Source organism: Atheta coriaria, unplaced genomic scaffold (assembly GCF_025399875.1).
Source record: "Atheta coriaria isolate IRGN ID8LTWV9N9 unplaced genomic scaffold, Caltech_Dcor_3.1 hic_scaffold_6_pilon, whole genome shotgun sequence".
Classification (NCBI taxonomy): domain Eukaryota; kingdom Metazoa; phylum Arthropoda; class Insecta; order Coleoptera; family Staphylinidae; genus Dalotia; species Dalotia coriaria.
The window spans coordinates 14894289-14920773 of record NW_027045448.1 but is presented as its reverse complement, the minus strand read 5'-3'; the positions used below and the strand labels follow the sequence as shown (position 1 = coordinate 14920773).

The following is a 26485-nucleotide window of genomic DNA, read 5'->3' as shown; positions in this document are numbered from 1 at the left end:
TAACTCAAGTGAAAAGTTGTTATAAACAGCAAAATTTTGTTTTAAAGTTATATTTATTAACAAAAAACTTTATATAATCGATGAAATTAGTAAAATTTGATTAAAAAGTTGCCTAACATGTTCAGAAATACATAAAAACTAAGTTTTTTGATGAAAAAATTCAAAAAACGTGTGAATTTTAACTTAAAACTAAATAAATCAAAGAAAAACTAAAAAAAATATGTTTTTGTATAAAGAGTTGCCTACAACAGAATAAAAACAAACATCCCTACTAATATTATAAATGCGTAAGTCCTGATGTTTGTTACACTTTCACGCAAAAACTACTTAACCGATCATCATGAAAATTTGTACACATATTCTTAGTGGTCCCCGAATGGTTATACGCTACTTTTTATTTAATAAAAAAAATTATTTTTTAAATAAATTAAAGAAATAGTTTAGCCAATAATACCTCTGCATCTGGCTATTTGACTACTTTAACGCCATCTAGCATTCCAGCAATGAAGCTCAAACCTAAGTACTATAGTACCATCACACTGTATTATCACACTGTATTACCGACAGCTACGTCAACATCAAATCCAATTGACTACACTATGGAGACTGTACACTATACTTCCATAGACTATACTTTCAGCCATTTTAAACTTCCCGCCATTCTACTTCATTGTTACTTCTTCAGTGACTACAGACGCGTACGGAAGCAACTTCATTATTTTATTTGCGAGCAAAGCCACTGGTTAAAACTAGTTTTGCATAAATATTTGTTTTTAAGGTTATGACGTTTAACATAACCAACAATATTGACTCCTGACGACTGTAAATTCACTTATACTAAATTATATTGTCTAAAATATGAAAATCTGCATAAAATTGCATTCACCTTTTTACCTTCTTCAATTTACTTCAACTTGTTGTTGCACTTGCGTTTTTGCGTCTTAATCAAATGCATTTACATTTCTAACAACACTCCATTGTGCATTGTGTGTTTGCCACCGCTGCAACAACAACAACTTGCCGCGCACCGCGCTATTATGTTCATATTCATATTCATACTGATATTATTTTGTTGCGCGCCTTGTTGATGAGGTAGGAATGTGCAGGATGCGCAGGATGCACTATACATACCAGCGCAACACTTCTCTCGCTCGGAGGCTGCGATTATTCAGCTTTTGTTGGATTGTAACGACGGTGTTCCTTCCAAGACGGCTGGCTGCTTCCGAGATATGCGCGTGAATGCGAGGTGTTCAAGTTTAACTGTTTACAGACTGTTGCATTCATGATATACGAAGACTGAAATAAAAACAAGTAAAAAACAGGGCATTCAATGGATTTCCAAGAATAGAAAATGATTTAAACACAAATAAAGACAAAAATAAATAAATTTTCATAAAATAACCTCAAAACATTCAATAAATCACGCATTCATGCATTTTCCACAAAACTATCTCAAATATTAAACAATAATATATTTATAAATTATATTTTTGTACAACTTTACAACAATCAACAGATTAATCTCATTACACACATAAAATAATCCAAATTTTTAGTAAAACATAAAAATAATTTACTTTACATTACGCCTGCTACGCTGCAACCCAACATACACTTAACCACACATTCTCTTATGCTGCAATCCGTTCTTTGTACAAATCATCATTCTCCCTCTCAGCAGCTAAAAACTCATTGATCTTTTGCTTCTTTTCACCACCACCACCCCCTGACCCAATATAAGTATGTACAGGACTTAAATTACTGCGATTCATCTTAGCCTCCAGTTGATCAGCACCAAAATTATTCAAAATCTTCATCAGTGGACTGTGATCACTGTCATTATCCCTCAAACTTTGTTCGATTGTCTGCGACATTCTTTTATTTTGTTCCTCTGGAGTTGAAGGAGGTGTACGGTTGGAAGACTTGATATCTTTATGCATTTTCTTCAACATTGTCTCTGATTTCCTTGCTGGTGGTTTCGGAGGTGTAGGTTTCTGTATTTTTGCTTCCTCTTCAACCCTGACAGCTTCCTCTTCAGTTACCATCATATTTTCTAAATCTGCAACCATCTCAGTTTCTGTTTTTCTACTGGGTCTTGGTAAACTTGACTCTCTGGGTTCATAATGCTCCAACATGTTGAGACCATTCCAGTTATCCATATTCTCTGTACTGTTGATTGAATTCAGCGAGTCATCACTTTCTATTTCCGCTAAAGGAGCTTTATTCGTGGATAATTTCTGAAGGACTGATGGGATTAATGATCCTATACTCTTTGCCCTTGAAAGATACGCGTCAAGGTCAGTTGTGATGGACCTGCGTGGTCCATTCTTCTTTGCTGATTCATCCGGTAGACTCAAAGCAGAATGATGACTGTCAGTATCCGAGGGACGTATTGGTAGACTCAACCGGAAGTCACTGTAATTCGGTAGTGAGTTGTTTGAGGATGTGACCAGGATGGACTTTGAGCGTTTTTGATTTGCATTCGGGGTGAATGCACGTTCTTTGACGCTTGTGTGTTTTTCATGTTGGGCTCTGGTGTGGTCACCCCCACAAGGGCAGTTGTAGTTGATTGTTTTCTTAACCATTATCTGCTCCTCGATTTCCTCTTCGTTGTTGTTGTGATAGTTGGGTGTGGATGTCTTGAAGGCATCTTTGACTGTATCCAGCAGTGATCTCCGGACGAGTTTCATTTGTCTTGGAGGTGGAGTGGGGGTAGTGTCATCGTTAAATATAGATTTTTTGCTTTCTGCGCTTTCTTTGCGGGGTTCCGGTGATGAGGGTGCTTCCAGGGCGCAGTCGGTCCAATCTGTTGATCTGCTCAATGGTTTTGAGTAACTTTCCACTTCTATTGTTGATATTGGATCACTAAAAACATAAAAATAAATAAATTTTAACAATTGCATGAAAATCTAGTTTGAAACTAATCTAAAACTTTGTTTTTGTTCCGGATTGTTATAAATCATATAAAATTAAATTAATGCCAGTATGTGTGTGGATTTATAATAAAATTAACCCTTTTGTTAGGGGTTTATAACAATAATATATTACTCGCAAGTTTTTAATGTTTTAATTGAGTTTCCATTAGATTTAATATAAGGACGTTTTATGAAAAGCACCGCGTGGATGTATTAAAAAGTGAAAAAGGTAATAAACTTCAATAAGTGTGCGCGCATCCCCTGGAAGTCCTGGAACGACCCTTTCGGATGGCGAGGGAGCAGCGGTAATGATTTCGCTCAGCGTTTCGTGTGTTTGCGCTCCCAAAAGACGCGCGACGAAAATGCACGCATTTCGAATGATGATAAAACATAAAATACGAAAAAAGTGCATTAAAAACACAATCCCTGTGAGTATTCACCGAAAAAAACTAAAAAACACACGTGTGTAATAAATCCACACATTAGGCAACCCAATATACACCTAACCAATCTTCAAGTTTAATTACTACATTTACTGAATTATTACAACTCGTAAGAAAGATCTAAACATTTGTTTTAATGTCATCCACCGAGGAAATAATGATAGAATAATAACAATTATTGTTATTACATGATGACGTCATTAAACTACATTTAATTCGGTGTAATTAATGTTTGTTTGTCTTCCGGTGGTGATGTAATCAAAAAACATTACCTGTTGATTTGTTTGTCGTCCAAATTCGAATCGGATTTCCATTTCGGCCGCAACTGTAACAAAATATACAAAATTTACTCTAAAATTGCATTGAAAGTTAAACAACACAGAAAAAAAAGTAAAAACCTATTTCAATTTAATTGTTTTAGTATAACACACGGTTGCGTAAAACATTCGCACAAAGAAACAAAAGCACTTTGGAAATAAAACGCGTTTCTATTGTTGCAAATATTTAATTGCAAAATGTGCTGGGGGAAATTCATATTATGAATGACATAATGTGTAATTTATATCGTCGAGTTAATTCGCTTCTTTTATTGTTTGTAAATAAAATTGTGAAATTTATATTTATTGCTTTAATCATTTTTATCGCATCGTTTTATCTGCCGTTTAGAAGAATGCGATTAAAAGTGTAATTTTACACTCAATTATGCAATATTTCTGTATATTGGGTTTATCGCTGTGTGCTATTTATTTTAAAGAGCGTTTCATGGAAGTCCAATCGGTCGTAGGTCATAACAAACTACACTAAAATTGCTATAAATTAATAACAACAACATCAACATCCATTTTTTCGGGTTTTAGTTTTATTATCAGAGGTTTATATTATAAATATTGACCTAGATTTATAAATTACTTGTTTTTTATTGTTTCACTGGGATTATTTCTATTTAAAAATAATAATATTCAAATTAATACAAAATTTTAAATTTGAATTATCTGCACTATAGGCAACCCAATGTGTCGATTTTATTTTTTGAGTTTTCAAGGTTGGCAGCACTGCTGAACGCGCGCACAAAACGTCGTGCAGCTGCAGGTTGTGCTAGTGCTCCGCTGTGAAAATCTTCAGTAAAACTCGTTAAATCCAGTAAAAATCATCTCAAATCCAGTAAAACAACTGCAGAATTCTACAAACTGTAAGTTTTAAACAAAATTCGAAATTTTTGAACGCAAATTGAATGTTTTCTTGTCCAATTTCTAAAATTAAACCTCAAAATATGTAAACCACCACCACTTGTATCAACAATATGTATCTGACAGTTTATTTTCAAACTCTAAACACTCAAACTATTTCTATTTCCGTACGCATTTATAAATTATGATTTAGCGTGCGGTTGCTATGAGTAAAAATAAATGAAAATAAGCAACAATCGTGTCCGATAGCATATCATACACGCAGCGTTAATTTATTTCCACTTATTGGTGTCGACACAATCAGTGAAAACTAATTAAAAGTACATTACAATCGAGAATAATAATGCGCGCCGCGAAAAGCGGGAGGAAGTCACTGCGTAGCGCAACAATGCGCTGCAATAATATTTACAATTAATTAAAATGCAATTGCATTAATACAACAAACGAAACCAGGTGATGAACTGTGATGGCGGCGCACAAGCGGTCGAAATTAATTAAATTAAAATTATTGATATGCCACCAACTGTGAATTGTTATAAACACAAATTAATAACGATCTATGAAATATTGGAACACAAAATGTTCAAAATTGTTGTGTGAGGATTTATATTATAATTAATATTTGGAAATGTTTTATTAAATCGGTTGTAGAGTCAAAAGTAATCAACACCTTTATAAAAAAACTAGCTTTAACCCGCGGCTTTGCTCGCGAATATCTAAAATAATGAAGTTGTTTCCGTACGCGTCTGTAGTCACAGAAGAAGTAACAATGAAGTAGAATGGCGGGAAGTTGAAAATGGCTGAAAGTATAGTCTATGGAAGTATAGTGTACAGTCTCCATAGTGTAGTCAATTGGATTTGATGTTGACGTAGCTGTCGGTAATACAGTGTGATAATACAGTGTGATGGTACTATAGTACTTAGGTTTGAGCTTCATTGCTGGAATGCTAGATGGCGTTAAAGTAGTCAAATAGCCAGATGCAGAGGTATTATTGGCTAAACAATTTCTTTATTTTATTTAAAAAATAATTTTTTTATTAAATAAAAAGTAGCCTATAACCATTCGGGGACCACTAAGAATTTGTGTTCAAATTTTCATGATGATCGGTTAAGTAGTTTTTGCGTGAAAGTGTAACAAACATCAGGACTTTCGCATTTATAATATTAGTAGGGATTGTTTTTATCAGAATCTAGTGAGAAATTAGTGGAATTTTGTTATCAGTTGTTTAGTTATAAATCGAATTTGAATAAATCGTGAGTTTTTGGGTCAGTATCATTACTGATTGTTTGTTATCCACAATGAGGTCGTCATTTCCGTTACGCAAGTAATCGGAAGCTTATTTTTGTGACTAAATAATCACTAATCTGTTTAATATTTTAATTCGTGTGATTATTGCAGTAAAAATCAGACAAAAATCACATAAATTGCGTATTTATTTATTGAGACATGAGTTATGATTTGTTTCTAAGTAAAAAAATTGCGAAACTTTAAAATCCTTAAGATAAGTATCAATCAAAGCGAATTATGGAGCTCTGACGTCACTTCCTGGATCATTTCTTGGGAAAAATGACAACTGTAGACAATCCAATTGAATTTTATGTCGTTTGAACTTTGTTTTCACTAATTTAGTCCTAAAAATCATTTTTTATCTAGTAAATCTATAATTTCTACATGATTTTACATCGAGAAACAAAAAAATACTCAAATATTTGGATTTTGCTTGGATTGGTATCTGTTTAATCATTTGTAAGATGGTTATAAAATCAATTACTCTAGTAAAAATGTCGGTAAATATTTCCTGAAGTCTAAATATGAATTCCGCGTCGCTCAGTTGTATTCACTTGTGTTATGTTTAAATGATTTTCTAGTAACGCAACGTGCACCCCAACAAATTAGCTGAAAAATCGTGCTTAAGTTATAGAAATTTGAATTGCAATATGTAGGGATGTTGGGATCATAATTACAAAAATATTTCAAATGTTACCATCGATGTCATGTCTTTAAAAAAATATTCTAGCTCATAATTGCAGGAAATGAAAATATTTTTCGTCTTTACACAGACAAACTGTAATGCTATGAGAAAAATTAATATGTAAACAAACGAAATTTTATACATATTAATTAAAACATATTTCTAGTTAACTAGTTAAAAAGTTTTTCTAAAAATCCAATTTTTCCCCTATTACGAAAACTTTCTGTTTGCATTTCAACCTAATTATTCCAACGTTTATCGAATTCAATTATCTTCCGCGCACCATTTTTAATTTCGCCTGCACCTGCACCTGTTAAATTTTAAATTAAATTCGATGCATACAATCAGATCGCCCCGAACGAAACTTCTTCCTTGATAGCAAAAAATAAAATCAGTGCCGTTTGACCACAGATGCCATACCATAGGTACGGTGCAATGGAAACATTCCACTGCGTTGTGTTGTGATAGGCCATGGCGCATATTCATACAGTGTAATACAGTAATGAGAGTCATAGTTATATGAGCGGCGGCGGTAATGGCGGGCGGATGGCGGCTGCCGCGTGCGCCGTAGATGCAAACCGGCTGATAATAAGTTCAATGAATGTTAAATGCAAAATTTACATAAATATTAAGTAAGAGCACACGCGCAATGGCGTCGTATTAAAGAGGACTCGGGCGAATTTAGTAATTTGCGTTCGTATCGTATCGGTGATTGTGCACATTGCGTTTTATCACGCTCATGGTTTCATTTAGGCGCATAGGTGCATCAAATGTTTAATAATTAAGCATAATTTAATAAATTTTATCAACAAAGTACAAAAAAATTACATAATTTAATTATTAACCTAAAAAATCAACGTTTTTATGTGTTTTGATGATAAAAACTTAAGAAAAATGAAAAATTTGATAAAATATTTCATTTATTGAATTAATACAGTTTATTATATATAACAAAATATGTAGTAAAACATTTAAAAACAATCAATTTATAATTATTTTAGCCTATTAGAATATTGTGTACAAATTTTCATGATGATCGGTTAAGATACTAGCGCCATCTATTGACACTTTTATTGCAAACTAAAACTTTTGATCAACTATTCCTTGTAGGTAATAAAAATATTTGACTAGAATTGAACTTCGAACAAAATCAAAGCAAAATATTTAAATTGCTTGTTAAAATGTATTTAATGAGCTTTCAAACGAGTACGTACAAAGGACTGTCAATTTTGTCAAACTACATAACCTTATCTACGAAATCATTTTTATTCGGTGATAAATCAATGTTTTTTAGTATTTTCCTGATAATAACTACAAAATACTAAATAATAAATCCAAAACATTTCATTTATTTTATTTACTTTGATTTAAATAACAAAATAACCACAAAAACATCAAAGAAACACATTTTCGCCAATTTAAATGAAAATACGTTTCACTTTGATATAACTGGCGCCATCTATCGTCACTTTACAAACTATAACTTATCACCTGTCCCCTTTGCGATATGAGTAGGCAATAAAAACACAACATGACTTGAATTGAACTACGAACACAATCAGAGCGCAAATTTTAAATTGCTTGTTAGTTGATGGCGATGTTCAAATCGGTTGCGCGCTTCCTTTTTTTTATTATTATTATTATTATTTCGTTCGTCGTGCTCGCATTGTGTTTAATTTCCAACCGCAATTCCGCAACGAATAATTAAACACAATAACGAACCTGCTAAAATCATCCGCGCCCATACGCATTAATTGATACGCTTGATATTTAACAATATAATTATAAATTATAATGAGATGATGAAACTTAAGTAAGTGAGTGTGCTAAGTAGATGTACTTTTATCGCAGAGATAAGATTCGGTAATTATCACACAATACTAACGCTGATAAAATAATGACATGGATTTTGAATTATTTTAAGTGGTTTTTTGAAAGGTGCAGTATATTTACAACAAAATTATTGTAATTTTTAACAAAATTTTTAATTTTAAAGAAAAATTTTTTAAATTTTTTTAGTTTTTTTTGTGTTTTATTTGAAAAAAATTGAAAAAAATTTTTACAATTGAGCTTAAATCACAATTTAATAAATTACTTCCTTATCAAACTGATAAAAACTATAATAATCCATGTATTGTCTAAGTTTTGAGTTGTATTCCATCCAAAAATGTCGCAATTTTTATTTCCGTATTTGATTAACTAATTTCTCTGCACCTGTTTGACTGAAAAAAAAAACAACACACTCACACAACATTGTAACAGTGAGCTAATTTCGACGTGTTGCATTTCGTATGCGAACAAAGGCGTGCGCTCGCGCCATGTTCGAAAATAAATAAACGAAATTGAAAACATACGCCGCCATCGCGCGCACCGAAAACAGCAATACAAGCATGGCTGGCTTGTGCGCGTAGCGTAGCGTAGGCCGAGTGCGTGCATACATACGCTGCGGGTGCTTTTCCTTTATTTCCAATTTAAATACGAGTCGTGTCATCGGCGAGCGCACGCGAATCGAGAATGCGAAATGCGAACGTGATGGGCACACTAATTCGATACGCGGGCGAAATGACACCCCTAGACCAGTACAACACAAACTCACACATAACCACTGTATGCAACCCACACAACAAGAGACTGGCTGGTGCACTGAGGTGGAGATACAATATTGTTATTAATAGTGAATTGGGTGTAATCAAGGCAAGTGGGGTGTAGGTTTATTGGTTCAAGGTCAAAGAAATTTGATATTTGGAATGATTTTTGTCATTAGTGAGAAAAAATGCATTTTTTCAGTTTTCTGTTAGTTTATTGTGTTAAATTAGCTTTTTATGTCACAAGCGCCATCTGGTGGCACGTTTGGAACTACCAGTCACTTGTCAGTTGTCAAATGAGTACACAAGTCTTTCAATTCTGTCAAAACAACTTAAACTGACCTACAAAAATCTTTTTTCTTCAGTAATTCTGCAATATTAAAGGTATTTTTGATATTTCTTTATTTATTCTGTTATTCAAGGCATAGACAAACCAAAAATACAAAAAATATTAATATTGTTGCTTTTATTTACTTACTAGCTTTAACCCGCGGCTTCGCTCGCGAATATCTAAAATAATGAAGTTGTTTCCGTACGCGTCTGTAGTCACAGAAGAAGTAACAATGAAGTAGAATGGCGGGAAGTTTAAAATGGCTGAAAGTATAGTCTATGGAAGTATAGTGTACAGTCTCCATAGTGTAGTCAATTGGATTTGATGTTGACGTAGCTGTCGGTAATACAGTGTGATAATACAGTCTGATGGTACTATTGTACTTAGGTTTGAGCTTTATTTCTGGAATGCTAGATGGCGTTAAAGAAGTCAAATAGCCAGATGCAGAGGTATTATTGGCTAAACAATTTCTTTATTTTATTTAAAAAATAATTTTTTTATTAAATAAAAAGTAGCCTATAACCATTCAGGGACCACTAAGAATATGTGTACAAATTTTCATGATGATCGGTTAAGTAGTTTTTGCGTGAAAGTGTAACAAACATCAGGACTTTTGCATTTATAATATTTTAGTAGGGATTAACAACAAAAAATCATTAATTCTATTTTTAATGTAATTTCGGTTGCATATATCGATTTTCCTAAACATAATTCTCTTTTTTTCTTCTAAATATAAATATTTATGTTTTCTGAAGGGTCTAACAGACCACAGGACTTCCACATGCTTGTTGATTGTTGCTCGGCGCGCTCGGGGAATGCGTTTGATAAATCGAGGCAATTTAGCCGCGGCCTTAACCAGGGCCCACCCAGCCGGAGCGCAAGAGTGTCGCTATTTAGATAATTTTACACGGAACGCAAAACGACCGGTATTAATATTCAGCCGGGGGCACCTTAAATAAAAGCGCAAAGAATTACCGAAAATGAGTGCAAACAAATCACGTAAAACCTCGAAAAAATAAATCGCTATAACTAACATCCGCTACGCGCTGTCGAGGCAATAATCTGATTGAAAATGAGAAACGTCGGATGCGGAGGAAATGAACACCTGACCAAGCTGATGTCACTGATGCAGATGTGACGCACGCATGACATGAAAATTGATAATAAAATACGCGTAATAACGCTGCAAATGCAAATTTAAACCTTACATTCACTTTACGGTATTGTAACCGTAAAAACCGTAAAATGTAAAAACTTAATGTTATTCTTATTCCTCCGGGGAGCACCGTAATCTTAATCTAATAATCTAATAATATAGTTTATGTTAATAATAAAAAGGATAGAAGATGGCTTGGAGAATGTAATTTGCAAACAAAGTGAATCCAAGCATGGCAGGTGTATAAACACACAGAAGAAGAAGTTGAAGAAGTGTGCCGGTGTGTGCAGGTACCACACTTACATTAATTATATCGTTATGGTAACTGTTGTGCAGTTATTTCTTCCTCTATTTACGATGGCATGCGTTACTCATTAAGTCGGGAATATTTAGAAATCATTACAGAAGTCAACAATGTATTTGGCGCTTAATTTATTACAGTGACAAAGGTTGAAATGTTAAATGAGGCTGATTGCAGAGGCACATGGGTGATTGTTGATTATTTACTGCGTAGTTTCATTTTATTGCTGCGATACCTACGTGAGGCGAGAATTATAATATAGAGAGGTGAATTCAATGTATTTCGTAAGCATGCAAATTGTTATTATTGGTTTAATTTGGTTTTTGAAATGATTTTTGAGGTTATGGGCGGAAAATTTGACTTTTTGATGAGAAAATTGATTTTTTGAGGTTATTTTAATAAAAATCTAAGGTGTTGTTTAAAAATTTTGATTTTTTGATAAAAATTTTGACAAAAATTAAGAATAAAGATTAAAAAAATGAATAAATAGCTCTTAAATAGGGTTATGTCATGTTTGACATTTTACTTTAATCTCAAAACTACATTAAATCAATTTAAAATGATAAAATCATTTGTTTTGAATGGATTTTTGAGGTTATGTGCGGTAAATTGGTCTTTTTAATGAAAAAATTTAAGTTTTTTCGGTTATTTTAACAAAAATCAAAGCTGTTGTTTAAGAATTATCATTTTTTTATAAAAATTTTGGCAAAAATTAAAAATAAAGGCAAAACAATGAATAAATAGTTCCTAAGTAAGGTTATGTCATATTTGACATTAAGTCTTAATCTCAAAACTTCGTTAAATCGATTTAAAATGAGAAAATCACACATTTATAAGCAATTATTAATTTTTTCTGTAATTTTGATAACAAAAAAGACCAGTTTTTTAAAAATTTTGATTTTTCCGATTTATATGCAACCCAAATAACACATTATTAAGTAAAATATCAAAAAAATAAGAATTACTAGCAAATACATAAAAATATTTTTTTTAATAAGGTTTTTTTATGTTTCATTTTATTCTTTATCGCAAAACTAAATGAAATCAATTTAAAATGACATTTATTGAACCTGAATGTGTATACAATCAAAAATGTAATTTTTTCTCTCGCGGTTTGTACGAAAGCAGAGGCATATTTTTAAAGTAGCAGTTTGCGAGTCGTCATTTATTCCTGCCGCTGCCATTTACGCAGCCTCCCGGTTTCATTATTTGTGGCACCGTTTTGCGTTGATAATGATTTCATAAATCCGCAGCGTCTGCGAGACGTTCGCGGCTCGCGATAAATATTTATCACCCGCAGTCGGCGGGAAACGTGCGGCTATTAATTTTCGCCAGCATCGCCAACATGTTTCAACTGCCATACTCGTAGTTATCACCCGCAACAGGCAAAACACGCACGTTTTTCCAAAATTTAAAAATAAATAAGAAAAACTCGAAAAATAAGAAAAAATTTGGATTTTTTTCTGAAAAAAATTCATCAATAAAGTAAAATATTTAACGGTTTACATGAACTTATGCTTATCGTACATATAATTTATTGTTAACTCAGGCTAGGGTTCAGTTTGATAAGAGATTGAGTCAACAACGTGCAAATTGGTGGGACTGTGACTCTGACAGTGTAAATATTATGCTTTCATGATTTATAATCCAAGATATTAAAAAATATTTGTATTTATTATTGGTCGTACTAGGTTTTATCCGCGTTCATAATTTTTTTATTACCTGTATTTTAGCATTTTAATAAATAGTGCAAAATGTAAAAAAACATTGATACATTCAAATATATCGCAATTAGAGCTTAAAACAGAAGCATATTCTAAGATATTACTATATACTATGATATTTTCTTCCGTCCGGTGCAAATACGTGCAGATTTCGGGAATTGGACACACGCGAACAGGCTACATATAGTTGGTCCTGGAAGAAGCATGGCTTTTCTTTATTTTATATGTGTAATATTCAATAAGTAAATACCGGCGGTCATCTTCAATAGGCATTTTCATCACATTTTTTTGCATGCGTCAGCGTCATTTATCCTTTTCGTTGCACAAACTTGCAAACTATTTTGCACACCCTGTATGTTATATTTTTGCGACATGCAGTAGCATATGTTATTCTCCTATGTCCAAAATATCTCTAAGCAAAATTTTATCAAAATTAGTTGAGTGGTTTTTGCTTGAAAGTGACACAAACATACAATATTTATAATATTTGTTTACGCGGTTGTCGCGGTTTGTTTAACAATGGTTACTTAACTCGCGAAGGACTTGTTCGCGAGATCTAACTTAATAGATTTTCAAGTGCAAGTTCAAAGAAGTCAGAGTATAACTTAAGCAAGATGGCGTCCGGAACAGATTACAACACAAGAAATACGGGCACGCACAATTTACTAAGCACTGAAGGTCAAAAATACTCACAGATAACTCACGATGACGATTCGATGGAAACAAGACCGAGATGCTCTCGGCTGGCCCTTTTATTTGCACCCTCATACTCCCTCTCAGCGGCCCATCATGGCGCCGCGCAGGAAGTACGAGTGGCGACGCAATACATAAAAAACTTATACTAAGTAACAAACTTAACAACCCTCATCACAACCCTCTAAGCTAGATAGCGCCACTGCTACACTTAGTTCAAAACACACATAGTTCAACGCACTGCTCAAAACAATATTAGTAAGGATAAATAAGAATAAATCAGAAATACACAAATTATTTCAGGTAGATTAACATATCTGATACCACATCAATCACGCACGCATAACCGACACGCCGAATACCAATCAAAATCAATTATGCGCGCGAATTAACGGCAGTTGTACGCGTTTACGAGCGTCATCCCAAAGTGAAATCGAAGACATTCTCGCGCATTTAACGCGTCAATTTATTGCACGCCAATATTGCGGCTGTCACTTTGAAATCTAGGGGTAGATACCGCTGTGACAATTACACGACGCGACTCGACGCGAAGATGTAATGTAAATAATTTCGCTGATTGATTAATGTACGTGTTTAGAAATTTATACACCGTTGCAAACAACTTTCAAAGTTACGTGGGAATAGAAACAATAAAAATTATAAATTAATTGATAATAATTAATTATTGCACATTTGCACAGTGAAATGTGATTGTGCAGCCTGCACACTGCCTACACATTTTCTTCACGGTATGCGATTATTATTGTTGTAACAATCGCGTGTGATTATTTACGCTGCAATTTTGCCATTTTTACCATTCCATTCGTTATTGTCATAGAATGTTGTTTAAGAATTAAAGATTTTCTTTCTGGGAAATTTAAAATAATGTTAAAATTAGTAAAATTTCATTGAATTACAATTTATTAATATATTTTAATAAAACATAAAATAGTATAGCTTCGATTTAACGATATACTCGATATATCGATTAAATTTGAGCAACTTGCTCGGTGAAACAACAATATTTTCAATTGTTAGCAATTTTGAGCTAAAATATTTTTTCAAAGACATGACATCGATGGTAACATTTGAAATATTGTTGTATTTATGATCCCAACATCCCTACAAATTGCAATGCAAATTTCTATAACTTAAGCACGACTTTTCAGCTAATTTGTTGGGGTGCACGTTGCGTTACTAGAAAATCATTTAAACATAACACAAGTGAATACAACTGAGCGACGTGGAATTAATATTTAGACTTCAGGAAATATTTACCGGCATTTTTACAAGAGTAATTGATTTTATAACCAGCTTACAACTGATTAAACAGTTGCCAAACCGCGTAAAATCCCAATATTTGGTTATTTTTTTACTCCTGGATCTAACATAACCTAGTAATTACGGAATTTATTATTTTCGTGGTTAAAAAGTTGCATAACTTGTTCAAAAATACTTAAAAACTAGGTTTTTTATGAAATAATTCAGAAAATGTATGAATTTTAACTTAAAACTCAAATATTTGATTATTTTTTGTTCCTCGATATTACAAAACCTCGTTATAACGCAATAATATGTAAATAATAAAAAAAACTTAAATACTCTCTTAAATAACCTTGAATTATTTTATATGAAAACCAAATAAAAACAAAATAAAATTCGTCTGCAATCATCACAGTTAATTAAATTAATTACCATTTTCTTCAACATGTTTGCATTCGCAATTTACGTCACCGCTAAAAATAAATCAAACCGAACGTGCTTAACCTTAATCTAACCTTAATAAACACCCGACCATCAGCGAGCACTCGATGCGAATCATGACTCAAAGCAAAACGTCCGAAAAAAAACACACAAACGAACTTGTAACAGTTCCTCAGGCGCAGAAAAAAAACATGGCGCCCGGCGAGCGTGCGCGCTTCGCGAAAAGAAAACTATGGAAACTATGACATCACAATGGTCACCATAATCACACTCGTCACACTGTGTGCGTGCATTTATTAGCGGTGACCACGGTGATCACATTCATCGCTAATGGCTGTGACCTTCTGTTCAACAATAAACATTCAACATTGCTAATCTCAGAGTTGAAATTTCAGACTCAGACAACTCAGGCGGACAACAATGTAATTAATTTTGAGTTTAGTGCCATAGGAGCATCTAAATTCCATTTACGCGAGTGTTTTTTATGATAATATGCAAAGTTAAAACGAGTAAAAATAGAATTCATGAGTTTTTGCATTAAAAACATTAAAAAATGATTGTTTTTAGTTTAAACCTGTTTTTCGCGAAAGCTATCAATTTATTCATGTTGAAATTTGTATAAATAATTAGTTTATTCAATACTATTATTAAATTTACTAAAAAAATATATTTTTTTATTTTTATTTCTATTAAAAAAATTATAAAACAATTAAATTCATTAGTATTTGCATGTAAAATTAATCATTTTTGTGCTATTGACGCTAAATTTGACATTTTAATGCAAAAAATTGCTAAAATCGTTTAAAAAATGAAAAAAAAAACTTTTCTTTTCGTTAATATCCAAAAATATCCTTGAAATTACATAATAAACATAAAACCAACCAAAAATATCAACATAGCAACATAAAAATAGATAATTCACTAATTAAAACCAAATTTTTCGTGATTCTATTCCAATATCCACGTATTTCTAAAGATAACATATGTAAATATTAAAAAATATTTTCAAAAATCACTTACGTTGAGTTTGTTTATAATTTTATGAAAAGTTTTCGGCGTTTTCGATCCCGAAGCGCTGTCTGTCTGATCCACACGTTTTTTACAAAACTTATTACCCATTTTATGGTTTTATTGTTAAATCAAAACAATTTATACACAATTATTATTTGAACGTAAAGTTAAAGTTGATTTTGATATTGGTATCGATTCGCGCGACATGTGATTTGCATTATGCTAACGATCGTCGTCCTCGGCTCGCCAACGTCCATCGCGATGTGTCACCTTACCACTAACCGCACAAAAGTAGTCAAAGGAGAGAAAACCTTGCTGGTAGCCACAGAGCATACACATACACTGTTTGTTTATTACGTGCGTCGCGTAGGCAACCACACTACTTGTACTCGCACACAACCAACTTGCAGTTGAACTAGAAAATACAAAACTATACAGGCAGATATTGTATTCGTATTATTTCGATTGCGTTCGTGAGCGTACTCCGACGTAGACGCGCACACAGCTCGACATTCACTAGCGTGCGCTGGATATTATTCTCATATAATATAAGCGATAGTAGAGTATAAAATATAACGTGGTGGGTACACCGGGGTACAGAGTACGGGTACAGGTACAACAACGGTGTGCACGGTGTGTTTATACTGTAGATCACAGTGAGAAACAAAAACAGAACTTTCATTTGATTTTTTTTTGTTATATGATATTTATTGCGTTATTAGGAGATGTCATTATATTGAAGAACAAAATATAAACTAATTTTGGATTTATTTGAGTTTTGAGTTAAAATTCACTCGTTTTAAGAATTATTTCATCAAAAAACTTAGTTTTTATGTATTTTTGAATGAGTTATGCAACTTTTTAACCACTAAAATTATAAATTGCGATATTGTTAGGTTGTGTTGAGGAGCAAAAAATAACCAAATATTGGGATTTTACGCGGATAGGCAACTGTTTAATCTTTTGTAAGCTGGTAATAAACTCAATTACTCTTGAAAAAATGCCGGTAAATATTTCCTGAAGTCTAAATATGAATTCCGCGTAGCTCAGTTGTATTCACTTGTGTTATGTTTAAATGATTTTCTAGTAACGCAACGTGCACCCCAACAAATTAGCTGAAAAATCGTGCTTAAGTTATTGAAATTTGCATTGCAATTTGTAGGGATGTTGAGATCATAATTACAACAATATTTCAAATGTTACCATGAATGTCATGTCTTTAAAAAAATATTCTAGCTCATAATTGCTAAAAATGAAAATATTTTTTGTTGTTACGCAGAGAAATTGTAACTTAACCTATTCTAACCTATAAAATCTAACCTCTACTAGCAACTAATGTGACGTCATTAATTAAAAATTCTTCTTTTTCTGTCTCGTTAAGTCTGTGAGTCAACCTTGTTGACCGTGAATTTTACTTTCTTGATTATCCATATAAGCCAATGAAGTATTTTGGTGTCTGCGTGTAACCTTGAGAATTATTTTAGTGTTGTGTGACTTTTCGTGCATTTTCATGACTAAATAAATTATTTACGCTGTTGCTTTGGCATTTGTGACTCAAACCATGAAAGAAAAACGTTATAATGATTTTCTTAGTTACGTCATTCATGGAGGCCAGCTCAGAAATTAAGATTGCACGATAACAACTTCCTTTGGTTACAACCAACTGCGTTTCGAATCATTAAGAGGCTTTTTTCACAATATTCGTGCTTTTATGTTTGGTTTATGACCTAGTTGCCAAAGAATTTTACTTTTCATGCAAATCATGCTTCAATAATTTTTGTGAATGTATTAAACAATATGTACAAGTAAATCTAAGTTGATTGATGCAATTGTCTACAAGATAATTGCGTTTAATGTTGAAGTTACATAAAATTATCAGTAAATTGAAAAATTTTTTTAAAAAATTGATAGTTTTTTGCGTATAACTCAAAAAGTTTTAATACAAATGCTAAAATATTTTGTCAGTTGTTAAATAATATGATAACAAACAAGTACACCAAATATGAAACTAATTACTCAAATACTTTCTGAGATAATTAAGCATAAAGTTCATGTAATATAGGATTTTGTGTAAATTATGAAAAATGTGATTTTTTCTAGTTTTTTGCTTATAACTCGAAAAGTTTTAATACAAAATTTCAAATATTTGGCCATTTATTAAACAATGTAACAACAAATATCTACAACAAATTTCAAATTAATAACTCTAATACTTTTTGAGATAATCACATTTAAAGTAAAAATTTCTTAACATTTAAAAAAACGTAATCAAATGAAATCATCATTGATTTCAAACTTACAGCAATACAGCAACAACTCTATAACCTTGTAATTGTCTACGCGTGACTGTTGTTTACCAATCAACAATTTGAATAAATTTTATTCTCATAATACATAAGTTTCCGACAGGTGTATACGCGTACAACACATTTGTCTAATATTATATTGTATTCTTATATCCACTTTCATTGCTTTCATTTAAATATCATACTCATATTCTCCTATATTTTGTCTGCTGGTGTGTCACGTGTGGTTATGTCATAAAATGGCGTCTTTTCTTTCGCTCAGCATGTGTCACGATCATAAAATACAATAGTGACTGCGTGTATCCCAGCATCGTTGATTTTCATTTGTGTTAATTCGTTATTTTTTATTATTTACGAGTCCTCAGGCGTTGGAACCGATCATCCTCATAAAATGTAAGAATAGATTGTTTTGTGTGTTGCATAGTCTGCGCATACTCGTATTTCTCAATAGATTCAATGGCATCTATGACGCTCATCGAGACGGAATGTTGTTTATCTTGTTTAAGTATCGCTTCAAATTCATCTTCAATTAGGATTTAGTATTGTAAACAATCTTAAAAATTACTTGATCTGTCGCGCAAGTATGTTTTTTATCATATAGGATTAAATTGATATTAATTATCTGTTTAAATGTGATTAACGGAGAGTTTTAATAATTACATCCTGTATTTTTATGAAATACGCAATTTTTTTATCATTTGAAACGAATTATGGTTTTTTTTAAGATAAAACTGATTGAGTGTAGTCAATAAATATTTGAAAAAAATCGTTTTTACGTATTTTTTAGCGAAATTTTGGTTTTAACAGCAATTATCTTGGTAATTATAATATTTATCAACATAAAATTTATTGCAACACATGAATGATTGTGTTTTGTAATATTTTTTTACATGTTTTTTATCATTTAGGATTAAATAGATATTAATTATCTGTTTAAATGCGATTAACGGAGAATTTGAATGATTACAACCGGTATTTTTATGAAAACACAAAATTTGTTGTAATATAAAGTAAATTATTACTTTACAAAGTCAAAACTGTTTGAGAATATTGCATAAAACTATAAAAAAATAAGTTTTTTGAATTTTTCCGGCAAAATTTGGGCATATTTTGATTTAAAATGTAATTATCTCTGAAATTATCACACTTACCAACATAAAATTAATTGTACCCGGTGCACAATTACATATTTTACAATATCTACAAAATATTTCACTTGTTCACTTGAAATTACGAGACATAATTATCAGATAAAGTAAAAAAAATCAATAAATTCAAGCACTTTCCCTGAAATCTCCACAATCTCACAATGTGCACACATTAATTTTTATTAATCATGCATTGTTGATAATTGTTCCAATCTGCATTCAATTTGCCTCCACTGGTGATAAAGTGCCCATTAAAAGATTATTTTCAACAAAATTTAATCCGCGCATCATAAAAAATTAACAACTTTATTACAGTTATAACTTTTCATTATAATAAAATCAGTTAATATCGCGCAAACAATCCCGAATGAAAATTAGCTTTTAATTTCCTTCATATTTTTATTATTCCTCATCTGACAATGGGAGATTTCTCTTTTTTCTCATGCACATACTCTTAATGTACAAAATAACGACAGAAATAACTATAATAAGATATATAAAGAAAAGTCATCTGCATACGCCGACGAATTGCAATTTGCAGCAACACAAAACGCAAAAGTTTCAAGTTTCAACTTGGAAGACAGTTGCTCCGTCGTTTTACGACACGACTTCCACAAAACTTTCCGGAGTTCACGCGTGTAAGTAAGTGAAATACTCAACGGTTTTATCTCGGTTAGAATTTGAATTAATGAGTGAAACTGTTGCGCGGTAATAAACTAATTACAAAATTACGATTATGAACTTGTGAACTGTGCGCAAATAAAAAATTTTCAGTGCGGAATTAACACTGTGCAAATATTTATTTGTACTTACTTTGTTTTTTAACTTTCGGAGGTAATCCATTGCTGAGTAAAATCACACAAATTAATTTTTACGCATTGATACTTTAGGTGGTTTGTTTGAAAGTGTAGAAATATTTATTTATTTATTTGCTTGGCTCTCTTGGGTGCTTACTGATCGTGGTTTTGCTTTTGCACAGTGATGGCCGACTAAACTGTGGACGCATAAAACCCGTATTGTATTTTGATGCTATGATGTCACTCGTTTAATATTCCACGGTGTATGACGCCGAGGAAAGATTTCTAAAGAGAATTTATTCGCGTGCATAAATTTTGCATTTTATTCGGTCATATTTTAGTTAAAATGGACGATGTAAATGTCAGTTGTAAAAAGTTAGGTTAAATTTGGTATTGTATAGATATATAGTTCATATTATAGTCGCTTAAATGTAGATGGCGTTAGTTGTAGCTAAAATAATTTATTTTAGTTTTAAAATGTTTTTTAAAGGTAAAATTGTTGATGGATATAAAAATAATAAAAAGTGAGGTTAAATTAGATCCTGCATTGAAATAATTCGCACTACCATAATTTAAATATAGATGGCGTTAGTTTTAACTAAGATAATGTTGTTTTTACTTTTAGAAAGGTTTTATTCAAGCTAAAATCGTAGATGGAAATAAAAATAATGTAAAGTGAGGTTAAATTAGGTCCAGTATAGAAATAGTTTACTTTTCAGCCGTTTAAACATAGATGGCGTTAGTTTTAAAAGTAAAATTTTCTTTTTTTTTTCATTTTTTTTTTCTGTGGAATCATCAATATAGAAAACTTATGCTTCATGCACAATAAACACAATGCGTCGATGACACCGAAAGCAATATCTATGTATGATTCGATGCTCCATCGATTTTGTCACCACTCGAAAGCCCTTCTTCTTCTTCTGCTGAATAGAAGCGGAAAAAATGGCGATGATAGAAATAAGGGCAGGCCACCCACAAAAAAAAGGACAAATGGTCGTATACATATGAGGGTTATATGATTGTTAAATAAGATGAAGAAGAAAAAACACGATGGATATTCGATGAGTATTCGATGAGTCTCGAGGATTTTTTCTTTTCAATTGAAAACGCAAAATGCGAAATGGTGGAATAGAACGCACGCGGTTGACTGTTTATTATGTGGTTTTTTTTATTTGCGTGCTTTTCTACACATGTGTTCTTGATGTCAAAAATAGAATTCTATTATTATGGTAATTTTTGTTTAAAATATGCGCGAAAAGTGATTATTTTCATAAATTTTTGCTTTTTTGTTGGATTTTTGTAGGAATAAATTAATATTTTGCAAGGAAATGCTTGCAATTTAAAAAATAATGCTTGCGCGTTGAAATCTTTAAAGTTGTCACTTTATATTTGACAAATATAAATTATGTGATAATTTAATCATGATGTGACAGACGAGCATTATCAAATCTGTACGCTCAATATTATATATATTAAACAGCCAACTCCATCTGTCACACATGGTATATGATAGTGCCATCTATTAGAAAACGGCTAAACTGTATTTTTCAAAATTAAATAGAAGCGAGAATCGCGACAAATCGTTGATTTTGGTTAGCATTTTTTGCAGAAACAGGCAACCCTATCAACACCACACTTAAGGCATTTTTGTGTCTAACAACAATCTCAAAAACAAAGCTAATTCCAGCGAAGTGTGGCCGATTTTTAGGAAATTGCAAAAAACTGTCAAACTACAAATCATTTTTCCTCGCAAAATACCACAGCAATATAAATCAAAAATAAATACTGCACTAGATCATAGACTAATACATTACTACACCAAATTTCATAGTTTTATTTTACATAGTTTTTGAGATAAACACATTTTGATTTTAATTTGCAAAATAACCAATTATTTGACATTAATTTCATTAAAGAACGCGGTCAATACTTTATGTAATAAATAAAATCGTGATCAGAATGTATTAAATGTATCCTTGCCTTGCCGCTTATGCCAAGGTGAGAGTGCTGAGTAACATTACTTACGTTTCAATTTCACATTAAAAAGGCAATAACCAATACTCTCCTATACTAACAAGGTCAATAAAATAAAACGAAATCAAAGCGAAGCCCTACTTAAATCTATGTTAGTAGAAACGAGGAATTAAACGAGATTGATTGACGAGTGTCTTAATTCGAATGCAAATAAGATGCGTGATGCGCCATTAATGAGACGTGCTCTAAATAAATTTGCATCGTATTACCAACTGCAGTACAACTATTTGTGTACTTGGTTGCCTATAGTGAAAAAATCATCTGAACTAGATTTTCGTAACTGTTTCGCTGGAAAATTATGCAAATGTGTAAGTCGATAGAGAAAAACCAACAACACTATATATAAAGTACGCTAATGTCTTCCTGGTTCCTGCTAACACATGCTATGCTAATGAAGTTAATGAAGAATAAAGATTAAGTGTTACGAAGCATGAAAACCGTTAGAAACAAAACACGGATTTATTTTTAGAGTAAAAAAACTTGAAAATTAGTTTAAAATAATTTTTGACGAGTCGTTATCACAAAATTATATTTTCCACACAACACACGTCGACGCATGCATGCAAATAGTCAAGATAATGCGAAGACAAGATATATTACGACCGCATAAAGTTATTATTATGCGGCGCGCTGCTTTTCTTCATGCAAGACGCCTCCACCACCACCACCGCCGCCGCCCCTCAGACATAATTAACCTCAGCGTCGTGCAGCCCCGCAAAACCGCGGCGTAAATGACGATTCAGTTACGAAAACGTAGAAAACTACAAAGTTTCAGTTATAACTACTTGTAATACTAACTAGGTAGTTAGTAAACTAAAAGTTTTTCCAGTTCAAAATGAAGTTTTCTCGTAATTCCGGCGAATTAATTAATAAAATTCTATTTTGAGAGTTTGCGCAACATGTAGTCTCGTCGTGTGTCAGGAATATCATCACAGCACGCACGCGAAACACGACTAGGACTAGATATTAGCGTTATTAATTAACTAAACGTGTATTTTGTTTCGTTGCGTACGAGAAAAGCGAGTTTCGTGTTTTCGCTCAAGCGCTTGGGGAGTGTCACTTGAAAATCTCGCGGAGATTTATCAAGCGTGTTTCTTCACACACACGCGCGTACTGCTGTCGGTTTCGTCTCTTGTTTTATTTCCGGTTCTGTAGAGTTGGAATGGCGACACTTGCGAATGTTGCGAACTCACAGCCGCCGCCCCGGCGTAATTGTAATTGCAATTATTACTGTAATAATCAGCGTAATCTTTGTCTTCATCGCGAGCGACGTGTTTAACGCGCAAACTTTCGGTTAATGCGCGGGAATATTCATGATAATCGAGTTTTATGAAAGTAAAAATTCGTAATTTTATGTTTATGCTAGTTTATTTAATGTGCACGAGTGTAAAACAAGTTGCCTAGCATAAAAGTAAGAAAACCTTGAGTCGCGTGCATTTATAACGTGAATATGTGGTTGCCTATAGTGATTTGGAGTTTTGAATGAAAAATAAAATAAAAGAGAATGAATAGTGGGAATTGCTTCGAATATTCGAACATTTCAGAATTTAGAACTGCATGGAATAGTCTTCGATAGTCAATACAATACCAAACCGATGTCCTGAACGGATTTAATTGCGTTCATTGTCCTTTCTTGATTTTACCACGAATTTATGAAATTCTCGAAATCTGCAAATATTCCACGCATACACACAGTCACAACTTTTTACAAAAAACGCCGCTTTCTTTGTTTCCGGCGTCAAATCACAAATATAAAACTCACGACGCGGACTTTCGAAAGTTATCTCATTAAAAAGGCATTGCACCGAAAGGTTGCGCGCGTTTGCGCCTCGGAGTGAACACATTGTAGGTGTTTGACTTGTTAAAATGTTTTACGGATTAAACATTAAACAATCGCCGCGCGCTGATGTGGAGGAGAGCAGCACTTACTTATTGGCGTATTTGTAGTTAACGACCGGCGCGCCGGGAACGGCGAGGATTTCCCCGTAATTATTATGGGGCTTCTTCGTCCGCGCGGCGCGCACACGGCTTTGTTACGCGTCCGACGGGGTGGTGTTTTATTACATTCGATGATTCCATCAGCATTCAACTTTAGCGATGCGTGTGCTCGTGAGCATTCACAATGCCAGCGGAGGCGGCCGCATTAATTCGGCCCGGGTGGCTGTTAAACGGGTTGATATGTGATATGTGTGTGTGTGCAAACCTGCGAATGAAGGAGGTGGAGGTGGAGGGTTTGTGAGCTATTCTTGCTTTAAATTGACTCTTGGAAATTAAAAATTTAGAAAATTGGCAAAAATGCGAAAAAAATTGATTTAAATTCAACAATATTGTCGTTCAACAATATTGTTGTTCAATTTATTTAATTTTATTACTTAATTCGTGCTTTTTTCAATAAATTCTTTCAATTTTCTGTTTATTATTGGTAATAAATGCATTGTAGCGCCATCTACGCGTAAAATATAGAGTTATACTTCTGTGCGTTGCAGGCAGCGCCCTCATACGCAGTTTACGTCAGTTGCTTGTCAAGTTACGCATACACAATCATTCTCTATGCAACCCTTCATACACTTTTTACCAAACCAACAATTTTAACTAGTTTTCTTTAAATCTATCCGAATTCCTCTGTAAAACCATGATTTTTGAGTAAACTTGTAACTGTTAAACAAATTTGTTTCAACAATATGCTTGTAATGCACATTATTTCACCTAATTTAACTCGTGCTCTCCGCGCCGGCTGTAAATTATCCAATTTTCTTAATTGACTCTTGGAAATTAAAAATTTAAAAAATGACAAAAATTAGAAAAAAAACTTGATTTAAATTTCAATATTGTCGAATAAATATTGTTTTATAGTGTTTTTATGGTTTAAATTCAATTTATTTAGTTTTATTACTAAATTCGTGCTTTTTTGCAATAAATTCTAACAATTTTTCGTTTATTATTGGTAATAAATGCATTGTAGCGCCATCTACGCGTGAAATAGTAAGTTATATTTCTGTGAGTTGCACGCCGCGCCCTCATACGCAGTTTTTGTAAGATGGTGTCAAGTTACACATACACAATCTTTCCCTATGCATACATATTTTTACCAATCCAACAATTTTAACTATTTTTCTTTAAATCTAACCAAATTCCATTGTAAAACCATGATTTCTGAGTAAACTTGTAACTGTTAAACAAATTTGTTTCAACAATGTGCTTGTAATGCACATTATTTCACCTAATTTAACTCGTGCTCTCCGCGCCGGCTGTAAATTATCCAATTTTCTTCACATCTTAACAAACTCACAGCAGGTTTTTGTAAACTCACGCCACAGAAGCTGGGAAAAGATGTTTCTTCAAGATTTAATCGCATTTCTTTCTCTAGCCTAGCGCGCAGAAAAAAATTAGTCACGTCAAATAACACGTTTCTGCGCACACAATGCCAAGTTATAAATTCTAAAACTCCAGCATGTGTGTATGCAACACAAGAAACGCGCAAAAAATGTGCACGACGACGACGACGCGCGGAAAATGAATTTCCCTATTTGCCTTTGTTTCGCTCGTCGCGGGTTGCTGTTTCGTTTTTTTTTATCGCTCGCTTTAGTTTACGGCGGCGCTCTGTTATCGCGCCGCGACGAGGAGGTGGCGCCCGCCCACGCGCGCGCTTATTGCATTCCTGATGTTTCTATTATTATCATTACTTTAACAAGATTGCCAGTCGTTAGTCGGGAGTGACTCGCTGTGTGTTATTGTTTTCGTCTTTTATCCTCGACACGACATGAAAATGCATGGCGACAACAAAGAAACAAAAAGTTATTTTGATTTTATTTACAAAATCGTAGTTTTTTCAAGCAATTTATTATCAACCATCAAATAAATCTCATTATTACTTGATTATCACAATAATTCATCTAATTGCCAGCGCACAATGAAGTAATTAAATGAAGCAAATTTTCTCTCTGTAATTACTTTCTCCACGCATTTAGCCAACAGACGAATAAAAGAAATTGTTATTGATCGCTGTGTACTACATGTTATCGAACAATATGCACGAATGCATCGTTTATAATTTATTTATATTTATTTATTTGGGGCTTGCCTACTTTCTATGATTTTTCTCGTTTTCTTCTCGGTTTCTATCTCTATTGTTGTGCAAGCAAATTCATTTTACATGATTTTTCTCCGTTTGTGCTCT

The 26485-nt window shown here is 32.8% G+C and overlaps 1 protein-coding gene and 1 long non-coding RNA gene across 3 annotated transcripts; both read right to left on the bottom strand.

Moving 5' to 3' along the window:
* Nucleotides 1-1457: 1457 nt before the first annotated feature.
* LOC135794176 (nucleolar and spindle-associated protein 1-like) lies at nt 1458-20463 on the bottom strand. Of its 2 annotated transcripts, none has more exons than XM_065305358.1 (3): nt 20291-20463; nt 3631-3683; nt 1458-2865 (listed from the first exon to the last, which is right to left on the bottom strand). In XM_065305358.1, the coding sequence occupies exons 1-3, from the start codon at nt 20318-20320 to the stop codon at nt 1632-1634; spliced, it is 1317 nt and encodes a 438-aa protein (XP_065161430.1). In that variant the 5' UTR covers nt 20321-20463; the 3' UTR covers nt 1458-1631. The 2 variants fall into 2 exon arrangements, with proteins under 2 accessions (XP_065161430.1, XP_065161429.1); XM_065305357.1 differs by lacking the exon at nt 20291-20463 and adding an exon at nt 16033-16555.
* On the bottom strand, nt 9889-14165 carry LOC135794186 (uncharacterized). The gene is made up of 2 exons (XR_010548823.1): nt 12866-14165; nt 9889-12808 (listed from the first exon to the last, which is right to left on the bottom strand). It is a non-coding gene; the product is annotated as an uncharacterized lncRNA (long non-coding RNA).
* Nucleotides 20464-26485: the final 6022 nt, after the last annotated feature.

What these genes read in the sequence shown, in the direction of transcription:
- LOC135794176 (XM_065305357.1), bottom strand. Translation starts at nt 16,131, where the DNA reads ATGGGTAATAAGTTTTGTAAAAAACGTGTGGATCAGACAGACAGCGCT. An exon ending in AAATTATAAACAAACTCAAC is followed by an intron (nt 3,684 to 16,032) that starts GTAAGTGATTTT and finishes ATTTTGTTACAG; the next exon opens with TTGCGGCCGAAATGGAAATC. An exon ending in GACGACAAACAAATCAACAG is followed by an intron (nt 2,866 to 3,630) that starts GTAATGTTTTTT and finishes TTATGTTTTTAG; the next exon opens with TGATCCAATATCAACAATAG.